At 52.7% G+C, this 18,188-nt stretch overlaps 1 protein-coding gene across 1 annotated transcript in view; it reads left to right on the top strand.

Annotated features, from left to right (window-relative positions):
* The window catches only part of RAMP1 (receptor activity modifying protein 1), a 44,170-nt gene extending 33,525 nt beyond the window's left edge, over positions 1 to 10,645 (top strand). Inside the window, exon 3 of the mRNA XM_069465652.1 lies at positions 10,372 to 10,645. Within this exon, the coding sequence (XP_069321753.1) occupies positions 10,372 to 10,627 (256 nt within the window). The 3' untranslated portion in view covers positions 10,628 to 10,645. The remainder of the gene's footprint in view (positions 1 to 10,371) is intronic.
* Positions 10,646 to 18,188: the final 7,543 nt, after the last annotated feature.

Below are 18,188 nucleotides of genomic sequence, written 5' to 3'. Positions count from 1 at the left end.
GATTTAGGGGCGTTTGTACGATGTCCGCCTTTCCCTCCCTCCTGCCAAGCCCAGGTGCGGGTGCAGCCGCTCGCTCTGGTGAGACCCAGGTGTGCACAGCTGGCTCCGTCCCTGCGGCCCAGCACCCCTTCCCAGGATGATGACAGGGTGCTGAAGTGAAGTGTTTTTAATCAAACAATTAACAAGACTTCCTTATACGTTCCCCCAGCGCGGAGAGAAACCAAAGATGCCCTGTTCCTCACTGCCTGTAGCCGTGCTAGGCAGAAGCAGGCAGGAAGCCGGCCTCAGCAGCGCACATACCCAGAGGCAGCGGGAAACTGAGTCGCGGCGCCTCCTCATCCCCCGGCTTCGGGCCAAGGCCTCCGTAGGGACGAGCTGGGCCTGCACGCTCCGTGCCTGGCGCGCTGGGCCAGGCCAGCATGGCTCTCTGTCAACAGAGGAAGTAGTGGGTGAGTGGCCAGCCTCTCCCTGCCCTGGAAAGGTCCCACCGCGACTATTTATGGAATCTTGGGCGGAAACCACAAGGGAGAAGACAGACCTGACCACCTAAACCTGGAAGCGACCTGTTGCTGACTGTCAGGAAGGTGCCTCCAGTGTCGCAATAATAAATGTGAGGCTTATGATTGAATTGAGAGGGAGATTTTTATCACATCAAGAAAAGAGACTCTTCGTGGTTTTCAAGGTTGTGGGTTTTTTTAAATCAGAAATGAATGTTGAATCAAATGCCTCCTCAACATGTGTCGGAATGACGAATGTTTTTTCCTTTGGCATGTGGAAGGTTGATTTCGTAGTAACAGATTTAAAGCATTGCTGAAATCAGCCTCCTTTTGAGCGTTCTGTACAGCTAGATGAAACTTGCGAGCGTTTGACAGAGGACTTTTGGGTCTATTTATAAGTGGAAGTGAAGGACAGCTGTTCCCTCTGTGGGTGCGTGCACTGGGGCACGTGACATGCCTTTGGGTTTGGGACCAGGGTTTGTAACTTCTTTAAAGGGACTGGGAAGCTTGACGTCTTTTTCTATGATCTTAAGAATTTGAAAGCACTGCCTGGATCTAATACCTTTTGGGAAAGTAATTCTTTAATAATATTTTCCATTTTTCTTCTCAGATTCTCTACTTTTTAGGTCAATATTTGATAGTATATAATTTCCCCAAAAGTATCCCAATTCATCAAGGATTTTCCAGTTTTTAACACACTTTTTTTACATGTTAATCTCGTATACTTTTTCTAATATTCTCCTATCTGTGGTTTTGTATATTGGTGTTTTCTCTGCTTTTTTTTCTAGATTATACTATCCAGAAATGTGTCTATTTCATTGTAGCTATTTTTCTAAAGAATCATCTGTTGCCCAGGCATGGTGGTTCACACCTGTAATCCCAGCATTTTGGGAGGCCAAGGTGGGAGTATCACTTGAGCCCAGGAGTTCAAGACCAGCCTGGGCAACATATCAAGACCCTTTCTCTACAAAAAATAAGAAAGACTAGGCATGCATGGTGGTGCACACCTGTAGTCCCAGCGATTTGGGAGGCTGAGGTAGGAGGATCCTTTGAGCCCAGGAGTTAAAGGTTACAGTGAGGTATGATTGGGCCACTACTCCAGCCTGTGCAACAGAGTGTGACCTTGTCTCTAAAAAATAAAAATCAGCTATTGAACTTATTTATCCATTTTACTGTTTTTAATATGTCAAGAAATATTCATTTTTCATAATTACTGATGGACTTAAATTATTTGCCCGTTGGAGAGGTTTACTTTGTTGTTCTTTTTAACACATTGACTGCCACACTAGAAAAAAGAATTTTTTTCCCTGGGGCCACAGTATTTTATTAAGACAAAACAATCCTTTCTAATCTGTTATTTTTTTATGGTTTTCTGTGTGTGAGTAAAACGCAATGCAGTCCATGTGTTTAGAATTAAATTGTCAATATTAATTGCAATAATAAGAACATCAATAAGTAAGATTTTCAGGAACCAACTGCAGGTTTTGTTTCTTAAGGCCCTGGGCTCAAAACTAGCCTGAGTTAAATACAACTCACCTGGCAGTCCTCTCTGCTGATGGTCATCTGTATTTGCAGCCCCCACCTCAGCCCCACCTGAGATCATCAGGCATTATTAGATCTTTAGAGGAGTGCCCAACCTAGATCCCTCCACGCGCAGTTTACAGTAGGGTCCGCGCTCCTATGGGAATCTAATGCCCGCTGATGTGCCAGGAGGCGGAGCTCAGGCGGTGATGCCAGGATGGGGAGCGGCTGTAAATGCAGGGGAAGCTTCTGTGCGCAGGTACCTAACAGACGGACGTACCAGTCTTCAGCCGGGTCGGGGATCGCAGGCCTGGAGGGCCTGTGGCGGGCTGAGCCCGGTGCAGAGAATCGGAGCGCGGGGAGGGGCCGGACGGCTGCTCCTGACCTGGGGGGCAAGAGGAGAAGGGTGCGTGGAGGCCGGGCCCCTCCTACGCTCAGTGCGGGAAAGTGGGAGCCGGTGTGTGAGCTGCAGCAACCCCCCCCCCCCCAGTGACCTCTGCCTCCTGGGCACAGCGACGCTCAGGAGGGGGGTCCCTGGGGAGGGGGCGCCCGTGACCACCCAGGGGATGGGCCAGCGGGGCCGAGCCAGCTGCGCTGACAGCCCGAAGGGACGAAGGGACGGGCCAGGGCTTCAGCTGGGGGCGTCAGGGCTCTCAGACGTCCCAGCCCCGGGCCCAGGGGAAGCAGCACTGCGGGGTGACGCTGCTCCCGGGCCAGGAGGGGCGGGGCCTCCGCGGGCGCGGGCGGGGCCGCTGGCAGGAGCGGGGCGGGCAGGGGCGGGACACGGAGGAGGGCGCGACAGAGAGCAGGGGGACGAGGAAGAGGAGGAGGACGTGGTCCCTGCGGAGGGGGCGCCATCTGGTGGCCTGGGCCGGAGCGGGCTGGGTGGGGAACGTGGGAAAGGGAGTCCCACCCCGAAATCCACCCCGCGCAGCTCACTTGCCACCTGAGGGGCCCCCCGGGAATTCAACATATAATCCCCACCGGGCTCCACATTCCGGCCCGGGGCCACCGAGACCTGAGAGGCCGGACGCCCTGTCCCCTCTCAGGGAAGCAGGAGCGGGCGCTGGCGTCCCACGTGGCGTCCCCACCGGCGCCCCGCGGCCCGTCCTTCCTTCCGCGGAGGGCCCAGCCCTGCTCGTCTGAGTCCCGGTCGGAGGCGGAGCTGTCGCGCAAACGAGGCACGGTTGCGGTGGCGGCAGATGCAGGGACAGTGACGTCCAGTGTCCTGTGGGCCGCTTTCCTAAAATAACCTTTTTAATGTAATTATAAAAATAACGTACGCTCACTGTAGAAAACTTGGAAACTCTGAGAAAGCCGAGATGGAAGAATAAAGGTGTCATATCGGTATCATTCTGGGGCTCACAGCCTGTTAAGGTTCGGTGTCGTCCTCCGCGCCGGCCGTTTCCCACTGGAGCCACTTTGTGTTACCTGGTCCGATCTGCGGCTGCTGCATTTGTTCGACTTTGTCACACATTTTCCTACACCTTCAATTTTCTTCCCAGATGTAACTTTAACAGCTGCACAGTAGAGCCTCCTAGCAACGGTTTCTGTTGCCACCGTCGCAGTGTTTGCTGTTTTCATAATTATAAATCTGTAGTGGACACCGTCTTACATTACTGTTGTCTACATTTCACATTATTAACTTGGGATAATTCCCCAAAACGGAAATATCGGATCAAAGGGTATCCATGATTTTGAAGTTGTTGTGACATATTCCCAAATGCTGTTCAGGAAAATCGTACCAATTTATCTTCGTTAGTAATGACGCTCGTGCCTGCTCCTTTCCCGGCACCCTCACCAGCACTGAGTAGTCTCATTTTTACGACAAATGCCATTGGGATGTTCGGTCTTTTCTTTTTCATTAGTGAGGTTAAAAATTTTGTTCAGATGCTTATTAGCATTTCCAGAAGAAACGTTTAGCAAACGCCCCGTGGGCACAACCTCTCTGTCTTGCGGCCACCACACTGCTCCCTATCTGAATGCCCCCTGTCAGCCTGGCTGTGTGACAGGCTCCTCAAGCCAGCCTTGCGGTGGGTCACCTGCGCTGACTGCCAGGAGGCCAGGAGGTGGCACTGCCCCTTCCCCGCCCCCCGCCGGGAGGGAGGGAAACTGCTGGCAGCCACCAGGCTGCGGACCTTCTGGGCTGGAGGAGGCAGACCCAGGTGTCATGGAGTAAACCGAAACCCTACGGTGCTTCCTTCCTGAGGATTTAGACACATGTTGCCTGGTCAGTTTTTGCTTGAGTTTGTAGATAAAAAATTTATCTCTCATGAGCTACACACTAGTTGTCGGGGAAGAGGCAGTGAGAAAAGTTCCACGTAGCGGCCACCTACTGTGAGTCGGGCCCGCTGCCTCTGTTAATGTGGCCTGCCTGTCCCCCTGCCGGGTGGCTGGCTGTCTCTGCACTTCAGCGTGAGGAGACAAGGTCGGAATAGGAGAGATGAGGCCTGAAGAGTAAGGCGTAGAGCTGAGGTTTGAGCCCAGGTCTGTGGAGCGCCAGGGCCCAGGCTCAGATACTTCATATTAGGGCTGGTTGGGGGACAGCTGCAGCCACAGGTTGTCCCCAGAGCACACGACTCAGTGGACACACTTTCTCGTCAGCAAGTAAGCAACCGTGCATCACGGTGCCTGGAGCCTTGACTTGGGAGCCAGATGCTTTGGAAACTCCTACCATAGTATTCAGGAACATTCCAAGTAAAGTTTGCTTAGGGGCCCAGAATAGAAAGTCCTGGCCAAAAAAGGATAATTATTCAGTGACATGAGAACTGCAACCTCAGAGCAGTAAAGCCAGAGCATTTTTACTACTATTTTGGATCCTTCAGTCAGTGCTGGTTCGTTTGAGCAGAAGAATGTTTGCAGTCCCTGGGGGATTCTTTTGTCACATCCTTGCTGACAGAGCTCACAGCATTTATTGAAAGTTTCAGCTGTCACTTCTGTATAAATAAACAGGATGAAGTGGGCAGCCGAGTGCACATTGGAGATATTTTTAGACGTGAGTGGCTTTTCAATCTAGAAGGCTGTCACATCGGGGAGAGAGCGCCTGGTCCCAGAATAGCCCACCACACGCTCAGCCTCGGCGCGGGGTCTGTGGTCACGTGGGTTCCCGAGTCCAGGGCTCCTTCCTGTCCTGGTTGGCCAGAGATGGCAACGGCTCCTTGTAAAGACATCCCAGCTCCACTCCTCAGGCCACAGAGGATGGGGGGACAATGTCCAGGATCACGTGTCGCTGAGTCTGTGGAGCTCCAGAAACTGCCGGCGAGTCTGGTGGGTCCGAGGGTCCTAGGTCAGGAGGCGGATGCTCCTCGAGCCAGTGTCTGCGGCCGTGTAGCCCGGCAGTTGATCCACTGCTGCAAAGGCTGGACCTGGCTTTTCAACGGCAGTGCCTAACGCATTCCGCGCTCACTGTGAGCTGAAAATTCGTATTTTCCTCACGACGAGACCCCACCCGCACGGCTTCCTGCGGCTTTCTCCACTTCTCTCTTCTCCTTGAAACCTGAGCCCTGTTCACTTGGAGACACCATGCACCCGGGTGCTGTGAGGATGGTCCCGAGCACCCCTGCCCCCGCCCCAGCCTCGCCCACTGGCCCGCGTGTGGGCTGAGGGGCCCTGTGCGCTTGGCAGTGACCCGGGGCGGCCAGGCAGGAAATGCAGTGACTGGGTGGTAGGGCCTGGGGGAGAGGGGCCCCCACTTTTCCAAGCAGCCTCTTAAAGCCCCCTGAGGGCCTCCTCACACTTGATGTGTGGCCTCCGCCCCATTTTTTCACACTCTAGATTAAAAATAACAAAAAGCACCTTTTCATTATCTTCACTTTTACTATTTCTGGAGCGTGTCATTTCTTTGTGTGGATCCAAAATTCTTTCTGGTATATTCTTTTGACTGAAGAACTTTCTTTAACGTTCCCTGTGGCACAGGTCTGCTGGCAGTGAATTCTCTCGGCTTCTTCTTTTTCTGAAAGGGTCCTTACTTCAGCCTCATATTTGAAAGGTATTTTTCTGGGTATGGAATTCTGGGCTGACAGGAGTGTGTCCCCCACTCCGCCCCTCCAGTCCTTCAGAGACTTCCAGTACTTCATTGCCTGCCATCTTCCCGCCTGCCCAGTCTCTGGTGAGAAGCCTGCTGTTACTTCTGTCCTCAGCGTGTGTCTTTGTTCTCTGAATGACTTCAAGATTTTTTCTTTGGTTTTTGGCAGTTTGACTCTGTCTATGTGGTTATTTGTTGTTGCTTGGTTTCTTGTCTTGTTTTGGGTTCTTTGAGATTATTGGATTTGCGATATGATGCTTTTCATTTTTTCTGGAAAATCTCAGCCATTATCTTTTGAAATATTTCTGCTGCTCCATTCCCTCTCCTCCTTCTGAGACTCCAATTATGAGTTGGAGTCCATACCATTTATAATGTTATTTTACACAGATCTGGGGTGTTCTCTTATGGTTTTTGGCCACCCTTTTTTCTTTTTGTGTTTCAAGTTGAGTAATTTCTACTGACTTATCTTCACTCTTTCCTCAGTTGTCATGTCTGCCCAGCCCATCAAAGCAGTTCTTTCTGCTACCGTGGTTTTTTTCTAGTAAGTGTCTTTGACTTAGAGTTTGCATCTCTCCGCTGACACTCTCCATCTGCTCTTGCAATTGTCTACCTTCCCACCAGACCCTTTATCATACAAACCACTGAAGTAACATCTGGGTCATCTCTCAGTCTATTCCACTGATTGTTTTGCCTCTTGGCAATGGGTTGGTTGGTTTTTGTTGCTTTTGAACAGAACATAATTTTTTGTTGAATGTGTAGGACAGAAGAGATTGAGGTAAATAGTATTTACATCTGGAAATGGGCAAGCCTTTTCTGTTCTGCCAGGCTGTCAGCGTGGGATTTGAGTCAATGTTGTCAAGAACTGAGATGGGTCTGGGATTTCTTGTTGCTATGACTGCTTCACCTCACCTCAGGCCTCCAGCGCCGCCAGCAGTGGGCTGCCATTGCCCTGTGCTCAGGGCAGGGGCTGGCGCTCTGAGGATGTTCCTCCGTGTGGTGCCCCACCCTCAGCTTTCCGCTGTCCCTTGCCTGCCTGTGCCGCAGCCTGGATCTCTCCCTACCTTCTCCCAGCGGCAGACAGCTGCTGCTTGTTATGCTGTGCCAGGGTTGCACTGGGGGCGTGGAGAGGGGTTCTCTGTGTCCTGATCCAGCCTCAGCTTAGACAGGCCTGTGCCCTCGGCCTCAGCAGTCCTGCCCCTCCTCCCTGTGGTAGCCAAACTCTGCCTTATATCTACGGGGGTCTTGGGTGAGAGTCTCCTGTCCCTTCCCCGGTGGTAGGAGACCTCTGTTTGGAATCGTGCAGGATCCTAGGCCCAGGATGGTTTCCTGGTGCCCTCCCAGGGGAAAAGAGTTCTTTCTCATCCTCCCCCGGCTGTAGTGTGTCTTTGCCTGTGCCCTGGGGGTGACAGGCTTTGCTGTCCTTCCTTCCGCAGCTTAAGGCGTTTGCTTCCAGCGAGAAGAGTCTGGGACAGTGGGAAGGGCTGTGGGCCTGTTCCCACCCTCTGATCAGCTCCTTTGCGCCTGCGGGTGGAAGGTTTGCCGCTCTTCCTCTAGGAGCCTGAGGCTCACTGCTTACCAAGAAGGATTTGGGAAACGTCCCGTGTTCGTGCTGCCCCCAGTCTTTCTCACGAGCATATGGTGGAGCCTCGTGGGAGAGAGTGGGTAGTCGCAGGCAGCTTCAGACGGACCCTCCAGCCCATGCTTGGCCTTGGCAGTTTAGTAGTTAGCCGACTTCCTCCTACCTGTGGGGTGGGCCTGTGTCTCCCCTCCCCCAGCTTTGCCGCAGGTGGGGTGACTTCCTTGCCTTGCAGCCTTCGATCTCCAATAGACTCCAGCAAATGCACGATTCGTAGTTTCTCCAGCTGTTCTGCTGTTGCTCGGGTGGGAGCAACTGCCTTCTACATCCCAAGCAGAAGCAGCAGTGATTCACCTTCTCGAAACTACATTTCAGCTTGTTCAAAGCGGCAGAGAAACTGCACAGTCAACTCAGCGTTCTCGTGGGATGTGGGGCCCTCTAGACTTCCTGGGTCACAGGCCCACCTCCAGCTTCATGGGGCCTTCCTCGGGGGGACCCCAGGTCACCAGAATTGAAACTGACCACCATGAAATCCGGGACTTGCTGTGCTGTGGTGCAGAGCTCACGCTTGCTGGACGCACAACCTCTAAACTGGCGCTGGTGGGGCCCCCGCCACACATGCTGGCACCCAGCTGGCACTGCAGGGACGGAGGTGAAGGGGACTTGAGCCTGCCCTTGAGGAGCCTGAGCTGCCCCCAGGGCAGACAGGCCTACACTGGTCTCAGGGTTCACGGACGCCCACTGTGGCCTCGATCCCCAGTGAGTGGGATTTGGACCCAGACAAGGACGTGTCCGAGCTGTCACTGGATCCACACCAGGAGGGGACAGTGAGCGGTGAGGTGTGAGGACCCTGCAGTCAGCCCCTGGCACTCCCACCTTCCCACCAGCAGCTCTGGAACCTTCCTAAACCCCCATTTCTCCTCCTGTAAAATGACAGGTGACAGCAGTACCTGGGAGCGAATGAGATCACACACAGAACCCACTGAGCCCGCCCGTGCCTGGCACGAATGAGCACTCAGTGAGTGTTGGCAATGGCAGCAGTTGTCATGGAGATGATGACAACAATGGAGTGCCACCAAGACCCCTGTGAGACCATCAGTCCCTGAGAACAGCCTCCGAGCCCCACCCAGCCCGCATAAGGGCCTTTCTCCTTTTTGTGGAGCAAGAGGTCCAGGGGAGAAAGCAGGGTTTGGGGACAGCGGGAGCTGGCACAGTCTGGGCTCTGCCCTGCGAGCCGGTGTGATCTCTGCACCTCAGTTTCCCACACTGCAATAGGGCACTTGGTTCCCATGTCCTGCGTTGGAAGATGACGCAGAGAAGCAGCAACACGGGAGCCACTTGGGAATGGCTTTGTTCCGCTTCATTTCAAAGGGCGCCCCATGGCCTCCAGACCCACGTCTGTGGAGAAGCTTATGGAGAGAGGAGACGGCGTTTAATCTTCCCCAGACAGCCCTGCCGCCGGGTCCAGGGCAGGCTCTGGAGAATCCTCAGGCAGAAGTGACTTCTGCAGCCCCTTTCTGAGCTGTGCCAGGGAACACCCCACGGCACGGCCACCTCCACTCCCTTCCCTCCAGCCTGGCTGGCGGCTGGTCAAGGCCACACCTGTGGGCAAGGGCACCTGAAGCTTCACTCTGGGATAAGGGTCGGGAGAGGCCTGTGCGGAAATCGACACAGGGTCACACACACAGAATAACACAGTCACACCCCCACACGGGGTCACGCCCACACAGGGACACACCCACACAGGGACACACCCACATAGAGACACACCCACACAGGGACACACCCACATGGGGACACACCCACACAGGGTCACACCCACACGGGGTCACACCCACACACAGGGACACACCCACACGGGGTCACACCCACACAGGGTCACACCCACATGGGGTCACACCCACACACGGTCACACCCACACACGGTCACACCCCCACACAGGGTCACACCCACACGGGGTCACACCCCCACAGGGTCACACCCACACAGGGACACACACATGGGCTCACACGCCCAAGGTCACACACGCTCCCTCCCTCCCACACCCACACTCACTGCTGCCCCCTCCCTCGTTAGTATGGGCTGCCCTCGGAGCCACACTTGGTCAGAGACTCAGCTGCTCCTCTTTGAACAGCTCCACAGAAGTCACGAGATTCGTCGGGACCGGTGTGGTCTCCCTGCGGGTTCTGCTCGGGTCCTGACCCAGCCTTCGGCTCCCCGGATGACAGCCGGGCGGGGGCTGGCGGGGAGGCGCAGGCTGGGCTGTCTGGCGCATCTCTGCAGCATGTGGGGACAGCAGGGGGGCTGGGAGCCTTGGAGGGCTGGTGGGGGACGTGACCAGGGCACAGCACAGGGCCCGCCCGGCTTGGTTTTCAGTCTCATGGCTGAGAGTACAATGGGCAGCTTGGCTCCTGGGCCTCTTCGGGGGTCCCACCATGCTGGCTGGCTGTGGCTTCTCACTAGTCCCCCAGGCCTGAGAACCCCGGCAGTCACTGAGGTGCACACAGGGCTGCGAGAGTCCCACAGTCACGCCAGTGCTCCTCACACAGCTGGCAGTCCTCCAGTTCAGGACAGCTGGGAATCCCCTGGGGGCTGTCCGGACCCTCAGCTCCTCCAGCCGGGGCCACTGCCTCGGAGTCTGGGCTTCTGGGGTGATTTGCCTCATGGGGGACGGGACAGAGAGCCCCCAGCATAGGTCCTGCCTTGGTTCCCCACCTGCCCAGGGTCTGATGACCTCCTTTTCCGCCTGCAGGAGCTACGGAGAGCTCACTAACTGCACCTGCCTGGTGGCGGGAAAGCTGGGCTGCTTCTGGCCCAACACGGAAGTGGACAAGTTCTTCATCTCTGTCCACCAGCGCTACTTCAGAAGCTGCCCTGTCTCCGGCAGGGCCTTGCGGGACCCGCCCCAGAGCATCCTCTGCCCCTTCATCGTGGTCCCCATCCTGGTGACCCTGCTGGTGACGGCGCTGGTGGTCTGGAAAAGCAAGCGCACAGAGGGCATCGTGTAGGCAGTGGCCCAGGGCTGCCCCCAGCCCCGTGCCCCCCAGCCTGCCAGACTGCTCACCCGCAGACGCGTTTGTGGACAAGTAGTGTGCAATTAAAAGGATGTTCGTGAACTTGGGCAGCGTCGTTACTTCTGGGTGTCTGTCACTGGGAGTAGAGGGGAGGAGGAGCCCGAGCCCCTGCAGGTCCCGCTTCCCCTGGCAGGACCACGAGGGCGCTGAGCGCACTGAAGCTGCCCCACGGGGTCTGGCACCCCCACCGCCCCCACAGTCTGAGCCACCGTTGCTGAAGTGGCAACATCTGGGGACTCTCCTCCCAGGGCCCAGCCCGTTCTGCACAGAGCAGTGCAGGCTTAGCACCAGCCCCGTAGCCTGCGGGCTTCAACAGCAGAGAGTAATTCCTTCACAGTTCTGCAGGCTCAGAGTCCGAGATCAAAGTGTCTGCTGATGGCTCTCTCCTTGTTGTCTTCTCCCTGTGTCCTCACGTGGGCTTCCCTCTGTGCCCGTCTGAGTCCCAATCTCCTCTTCTTAAAAGGACACCAGTCCTTGCATTAGGGACCACCCTAATGACCTCATCAAACTTTAATCACCTCTGTATAAACACTGCCTCCAAATACAGTCACATTCTGAGGTCCTGGGGTTTAGGGCTCCAACATGTGAATTTGGGGATTCGACACAACTCAGCCCATAACAAGAGCCCACTTCCTGCAGCCGTCAAAGTGCCACTGGGGGGTGCGGGGGAGGGGGCGGGGGGGTGGAGCTGGCTTTTCCAGTTGGCCCACTGCAGGCGAGTCAAGCTAAAGTGTGATTTGCTGTGAAAATTAGTGGAAAGCAGTGTTGTGGCAAGGCAATCGCTACAGAAACGTCACGAGACTGGATAAAATCCTGCATTTCATCAATACATGTCATCACACATTCTTTTTGTTTTCCTTTTTCTTTTTTTTTTTTTAAGACAGAATGTCGCTCTGTCGTTCCAGGTAGAGTGCAGTGACATCATCACAGCTCACTGCAGCCTAAAACTCCTGGGCTGAAGCAATCCTCCTGCCTCAGCCTCCAGAGTAGCTGGGACTACAGGTGCGCATCACCACACCTAGCTAATTTTTTCTATTTTTGGTAGAGATGAGGTCACACTCTTGCTCAGGCTGGTCTCAAACTCCTGGCCTCAAGCGATCCTCCTGCCTCAGCCTGCTAGAGTGCTAGGATTACAGGTGTGAGCCACCGCACCTGGCCTCTTTTGTTCTTTCTTTCTTTTTGTTAATGTCATCTCACCTTGCAGACATCACACATTCTTGCTGGGGGAAAATCAAGACTTAATTAGGGAGCAAAGCGGGGGTGCAGGAAGGTGTCAGGGGAGGTTCCTGGAGGATCCCTGAGCCAGTGCGTTCGGGGCATTGGCAGTTGGCAGCACGAGCTTTTCATCTTGTTCTCTGGCAAATGGACGGTCTCCTCTCCCCTGATGCCTGTGTTCTCCTCAGGATGGGTTTTTCTTCTTTATTTTTTTTTGGGGGGGGGGGCGAGGGTGGTATCCAGAAAGGCACAAAGAAATGAAGGGGTGAGAAAAGAGAAGAAAGAAAGAAATAGCTATTTTTCTTGAGTTAATGGGCCAAGCATCCGGAGAGCAGGGGAAAGAGGAAGAATGTAAGAGAAAGTTCGCGAGAGGCACCTGCGCAGTCTGCTGCGCACAGTGGGGAGGGTGCAGGGGGCACAGCCTGGGCCTGCTTCCCAGGGGCAAGGGCTGGGGGGCAGCACAGGGAGCGAGCACCGAGGGACGGAGGGTGTGCAGGCACTGCGAAGCCTTCTGCCGCTGACTTCTGCCCTCCTCGGCCACACCACTCCGGAGGTCACCTCCATTTTGCAGGTGAGGAGACAGAGGCACAGACAGGCGAGAACACATGCCGGGTGTCCCTGAGCGTGGGTGCTGGAGCCAGGACTTGAAGCCAGGTCTCTCGGACTCCAAGGCCCCCAGTCACGAACCTGTGCTGCCTCCCTTGGCACAGGACAGTGCAGAACAATCAGAAACGGGGCCCCAAGGAGAGGGAGGGCAGGAGAGGCTGTCTGCCTCCAGCTGTGTGTGCATTCAGGTGAGTCACAGCTGGGTGTTTGCAACTCCGGGAATGCTAAGTCCAAGTGGGCTGCAGGACTCATGCCCCCTCCTGCCCAAGCCCCCCTGGAGCCACTTCTGCCCTGGGGAAGTGCCGACACAGCAGCTCCCCCGGGATGCTCTGTGCCTGGAGGGGCCCAACGCAGGGAGCCCGCGGGATGCTCCGGTTCTCCCTCCTGGCCCTTCTGGTTCAGGCATGGCCCTAAGTCCGGCCGGGGAGAAGCAGCTGGGCGGTCACCTGTTTCTTCCACTCCGCCTCTCAGCTCAGCTGAGCTCACTGAAAGGAGAGCAGTGCGTGCAAGTCTCACCTGTGCGTGCTGGGGATGGATTCCTGCCTCCGCCTCCTGTGCTCCGAGAAGGGTGAGTAGCTCGGCCCCCAGCACCGCAGCGAGCTGGGGTGAACGCTGAGAAAGCAAAGTCCCACGGTGGAGGGGGGACTCTGTGTGTCCCCAGGAGCACAGGCCAGTCTCCGGCCTAACACCGTGCTGACCCTGGGGGCAGAGCACCCTCCGCAGCCCCGCAGCCCCCGCCGCCCCCGGCTGTCACACCCCAAAGCCCCTCACCCCGCCCTGCTGCCAAGGGGATCGCCCTTCTTTCTTCCCAACCCCTCAATTTTTAATTTTCTAAAATGAGTTCCAAAGCTGGTACCAATAGAACAGAGTTCCCACAGTTTTAAAAAGATAATTGCCTTCCAGTTTTCAAGCCCCCGCCCCTTGGAAGGGCCAGGAGCTGCCCAGGCCGTCCCTTCCCTGCCCCCTTGTGGACACCAGGCTGCCCAGGCTCTTCGAGGACGGTGGGGGCTCGGCTTGGCTGGTGGGAGGGCAGGGAGCTCTGGAAGGAAAACTGGGGTGGGCTCAGCCTGGCCAGAGCTGCGGGCCGGGAGGACACAGTGCACACGGCTCGGCTTGGCGGCGAGACGGTCTCAGCACGGCCACCAGCCAGCCCAGGGCACCCTGGCCTCTTCCACTTACTTCCTCCTCTTTCTTCTCTTTTCTTTTTCTTTTTCTCCAGGAAAGGCACGTTCACATGGACAGTGCAGAATGACCAAAGAACTTCTAATGCTTAAAACAGTGCCTAGTACCTGGTAGGTGTTCAAGAAGGATTTATTGAATTCATTAACTGTGATTAATAAATCATAAATCAGCACAGCACACTTCATCAGCCGATCCTCTACCGTCAGACATTTAACCTGTTAGCAGTTTCCCCCTATTTCTTGTCATGCCAATGGTATTTAAAAACAATTTCTTCTGTTACAGAAGTACATTGTCGAATATACAGGTAAACAAACAAAAAGCCTTAATTCCTACTGCTCAGATAATCTTTAATGTACATTTTGGCATATAGCCTTCCAAACTTTATGCTTAGGCACATAGATGATAGATAGATACATAAACAAAAAAAATGAGCTCATACTGTTTTATAAATGACTTTTACAATTTTAAAAATATCATTTTTTTAAAAATGACTACACAGTTTTATACGCTTCTAAGGGCAAGGATTTTGTCTGTTTTGTTTATTGCTATTTATAAATAACTCTGATGTGCACTTCCTTAAAACAAATGTTTAGAGATAGACTATTTGGGCCAAAGGAATCCTTAAGCTTTGTGTAAATATTGCCAGTTCCCTTGCGAATATTTGCACTGTCTCTGCTCGCCGGCATGGATCCCAGTTGCTATTAATATAAGGGGACCTGAGTAGTGGAAAGAATTATAAAAGAACAAATTTGGAGGACTCACGCGTCCTGATTTCAAAACCTTACTACAGAGATATAGTGACAAGACAGTGTGATACAGGCATAAGGGTAGATACTTAGACAAATAGAACCGAGAGTCCCGAGATAAACCCACGCATCTGTGGTCAGTTGACTTTCAGCAAGCCGAGACTATTCGATGGGGAGAGAATGGTGTTCTCAACAAATGTCTTTGGGACAACTGCGTATACATGCGAGAGAATGTGTATTCTATCTCAGGCCACATGTGAAAATTAACTTAAGAGGAATCAAAGGCCTAAATGTAAATAAAACTCTCAGAAGGAAACATAGGTGTAAATCTTCATGACCTTGGACCAGGCAATGGTTTCTGAAATATGACACCAAAAGCACAAGCAATAAAAGGAAAAAATAAATAAATTGGACTTCATCAAAATTTAAAACTTTTTTTGCATGAAAGGACTCTAAGAAAGTGCAAACACAATTCACAAGTTAGGAGAAAATATTTGCAGATGATATATCTGATAAGGGACTCATATCCAGAATATATAAAAAATTCTTACAATTTAACAATAAAAAGACAAATAAGCCAATTAAAATGGGTAAAAGATTTCAGTAAATATTTCTTCAAAAAGGATACACAAGTGATCAATAAGAATGTGAAAAGATGCTTAACATCATTAGGTATTAGGGAAATGCAAGTCAAAACCACAATGGACTACCACTTCACACCCACCAGGATGGCTATCCTAAAAACTAAAACAAAAACAGAAAATGGCTAGTGCTGGCGTGGACGTGGAGAAACTGGAACCCCTGGGTTTGCTAGTGGGACTGTAAAATGGTTTGGCTTTCCTCAAAACGATAAGCATAGAACTGCCATATGACTCAGCAACCCCAGTCCTAGGTCTGTACCCAACAGAACTGAAAACATATGTCCATGCAAAAATTTGTACATGAAAGCTCATAGCAGCATTACTTAGAATATCCCAAAGGGTAACAACCCGAATGTCCATCAAGTGACAGAAGAATAAACAAGGCGTGGTCTGTCCATACGGTGGAGTACTATTCATTCGTAAAAAGGAACGAAGCACTGATCCACACTGCAACACGATGAACCGGTGGACATTATGCTCAGAGAGAGAAGCCAGACACAAAAGACCACATATTGTACCATCCTATTTGTGAGAAATATCCAGAAGAGGCAAATCCATTGAGTCAGAAAGTAGATTAATGGTTGCCAGGGGCTGGTGGGAGGTGGGTGGGGAGTGACTGCTAGCAGGTACCGGTTTCTTTTGGGGGTGATGATGGAGATGTTCTAGGATTAGATAGTGGTGATGGCTGCACAGCATTGGGAATATGCTAAAAATGACTGAATGGGATACTTTAAAATGGTGACTTTTATGTTAAGTGAATTATACCTCAATTTTAAAAATTGGGGGGAAAAGTCTAATTTTACGGTGGAGAAACCTGGCCAACACTAGCTCAGGCAGATATCGTGGCTTTGACACCATCAGTGGTGAGTCTTATTGAGAGTGTGTATTTTTGCATGTGTGTGTGAGACAGGGTCTCACTGTGTCACCCAGGGTAGAGTGCAGTGGCCTCTGGTGACCTCACCACAACCTCACATTCCTGGGCTCAAGGCATCCTCCTGCCTCAGCCTCCCAAGTAGCTGGGACTACAGGTATGCGCCACCACAACCTGGCTAATTTTTCTATTTTTTGTAGAGATGGGGGTCTCACTCTTGCTCAGGTTGGTCTTGAACTCTTGACCTCAAGCGATCCTCCAGCCTCGGCCTCCCAAAGTGCTGGGATTACAGGTGTAAGCCGCCAGAGTGTGTATTCTTACTGTGATGTGTTAAGAATAGACTTCATCTCTGTGGACTTCTTCCTAAAGAACTATAACCTCTGTCTGACCATGAGAACAACATCAGACAAGTTCAAATTGAAGACATTCTACAAAATATACGACCCACACTCTTCAAAACTGTCAGGGTCATCAAAAACAAGCTAAGTCTGAAAAACTGCCACGGCCGGGAAGAACTTAGTGAGACATGATGATTAGATGCCATACGATATCTGGATGGGATCCTGAATGTAAAAAGGACATTAGGGGAAAACTGAGGAAATTGGAACAAAGTATAAGCTTTAATAATAATGTGTATCAATATCGGTTCATTAATTGTGACAAATATGTCAAATTAACATAAAATGTTAATAACAGGGTTAGCAGTGTGGGGTATATGGGTGCTCTTTGTGCTCTCTTTGCAATTGTTCTGTAAATCTAAAACCATTCTAAAATAAAAGCATTATTTTAAAAAGATAAAAGCAGCGACTGTCCCTCTCCCATCAGTGTGGTGAGTCGGTGCCCGTGTGGACTGTGAAATGACAGTATTCAGCGCTGCAATTCAGAAGCGGTGCAAAGAGGATTGCGAGGCGGCTCATCAGAGAGTGATCTGAATATCAAAGATTTCAGGGGGGCCCTGGAGAAAACTGATTAAGTGCTTTTGCAAACACGCCAGGCAGGATTTCATATTGCTCATGGCTGCCGAAACCCGATCAATACTTGATGGATTCTTTTTTTTTACCCCCCATTTTTTAGAGACAGGGTCTCACTCTGTCGCCCAGGCTGGAGTGCAGTGGCCCGATCACAGCTCACTGCAGCCTTGAACACCTGAGCTCAAATGATTCTCCCCCCTCATCCCAGCCTCCCGAGTAGCTGGGATGCCCGGCTAATTTTTTTTTTTTTTTCCTTTTGTAGAGACAGGGTCTCGCCATGTTGCCCCATAATTTCGAACTCCTGGCCTCAAGTGATCCTCCCACCTCGGCATCCAAAGTGCTGGGGTTACAGGCGTGAGCTGCCAGATGGATTGTTTGTTCTAGAATGGGCAGGTGGCACCAGCCCCAGGAGGATGATGGGTACTGGCCCCTGTGACAGCCTTGCAGCCTTGGTCACTTAAAGCCACCCCATGCTCTTCCTAGGAGGGATTAGAAGGGATGCCAGGGCCCCAAGCCCCCAGTGCTAAAAGATGGCTTCAGACTCTAAATTCAAAGCCATGGCATGGGTGGGAACGCTGTAAAGGCCTTCTCTGGCTCGCCCTGGCCGTACTCATGGTTACAGGTGTGCACCCCACACCTGATCCCGCAGGGGCTGGGGCAGGGAAGGGGCTGGATGCGGATGGGGGTGGGCGAGCGGGCAGACAGGGATAGGGCAGTCCCTCTCTGGTAAGTAGCAAGCAGATCAGTGTCTCGTGGGGAGAATTAGCTCTGGGGCGTCCTGATTCTGTGCTTTGGGAAATCCACTAGAACCAGCCTTTGGTTACAAACCCCCAAAGCTGCTCCCACAAGTCTTCTTGGGGCAAACTGGGATTTTGACATGGCCAGCAGACTTTGGGGTCCTGGGGTGCACCAGGCTGGAGCCTGGCTGAGCCGGGCTGAGCTTTCTTGCTCTCCTTCATCCCCATGGGAGGGGAGGCTTTGGTTGTGCACAAACTGAGACAGTCTTGGCCTTGCGCAGTGGCTCGTTCCGGAGGGTCGTTTTGAGTGTCTTGCCCGGGCGGGGGAGGCAGGGAACACGAGCCCACACAGCAGACGGTCGGGCAGCCACTGACAAGACGATCTCTAAACACGGATAGGGAATTATCTCCATGAAATTCTGCTAAGTGAAAAGAACATAAAAATGTGATGCCATTGGTCCACTGAAAATTTCTAGCAAGTCAAACCAGAAACTTAGCATTGGTTGCCTCGGGGGAAAGTTACTGG

This window comes from Eulemur rufifrons, chromosome 1 (genome assembly GCF_041146395.1).
Source record: "Eulemur rufifrons isolate Redbay chromosome 1, OSU_ERuf_1, whole genome shotgun sequence".
In the NCBI taxonomy this organism is placed as follows: Eukaryota; Metazoa; Chordata; class Mammalia; order Primates; family Lemuridae; genus Eulemur; species Eulemur rufifrons.
This window is presented reverse-complemented; position numbering and strand designations above follow the sequence as displayed.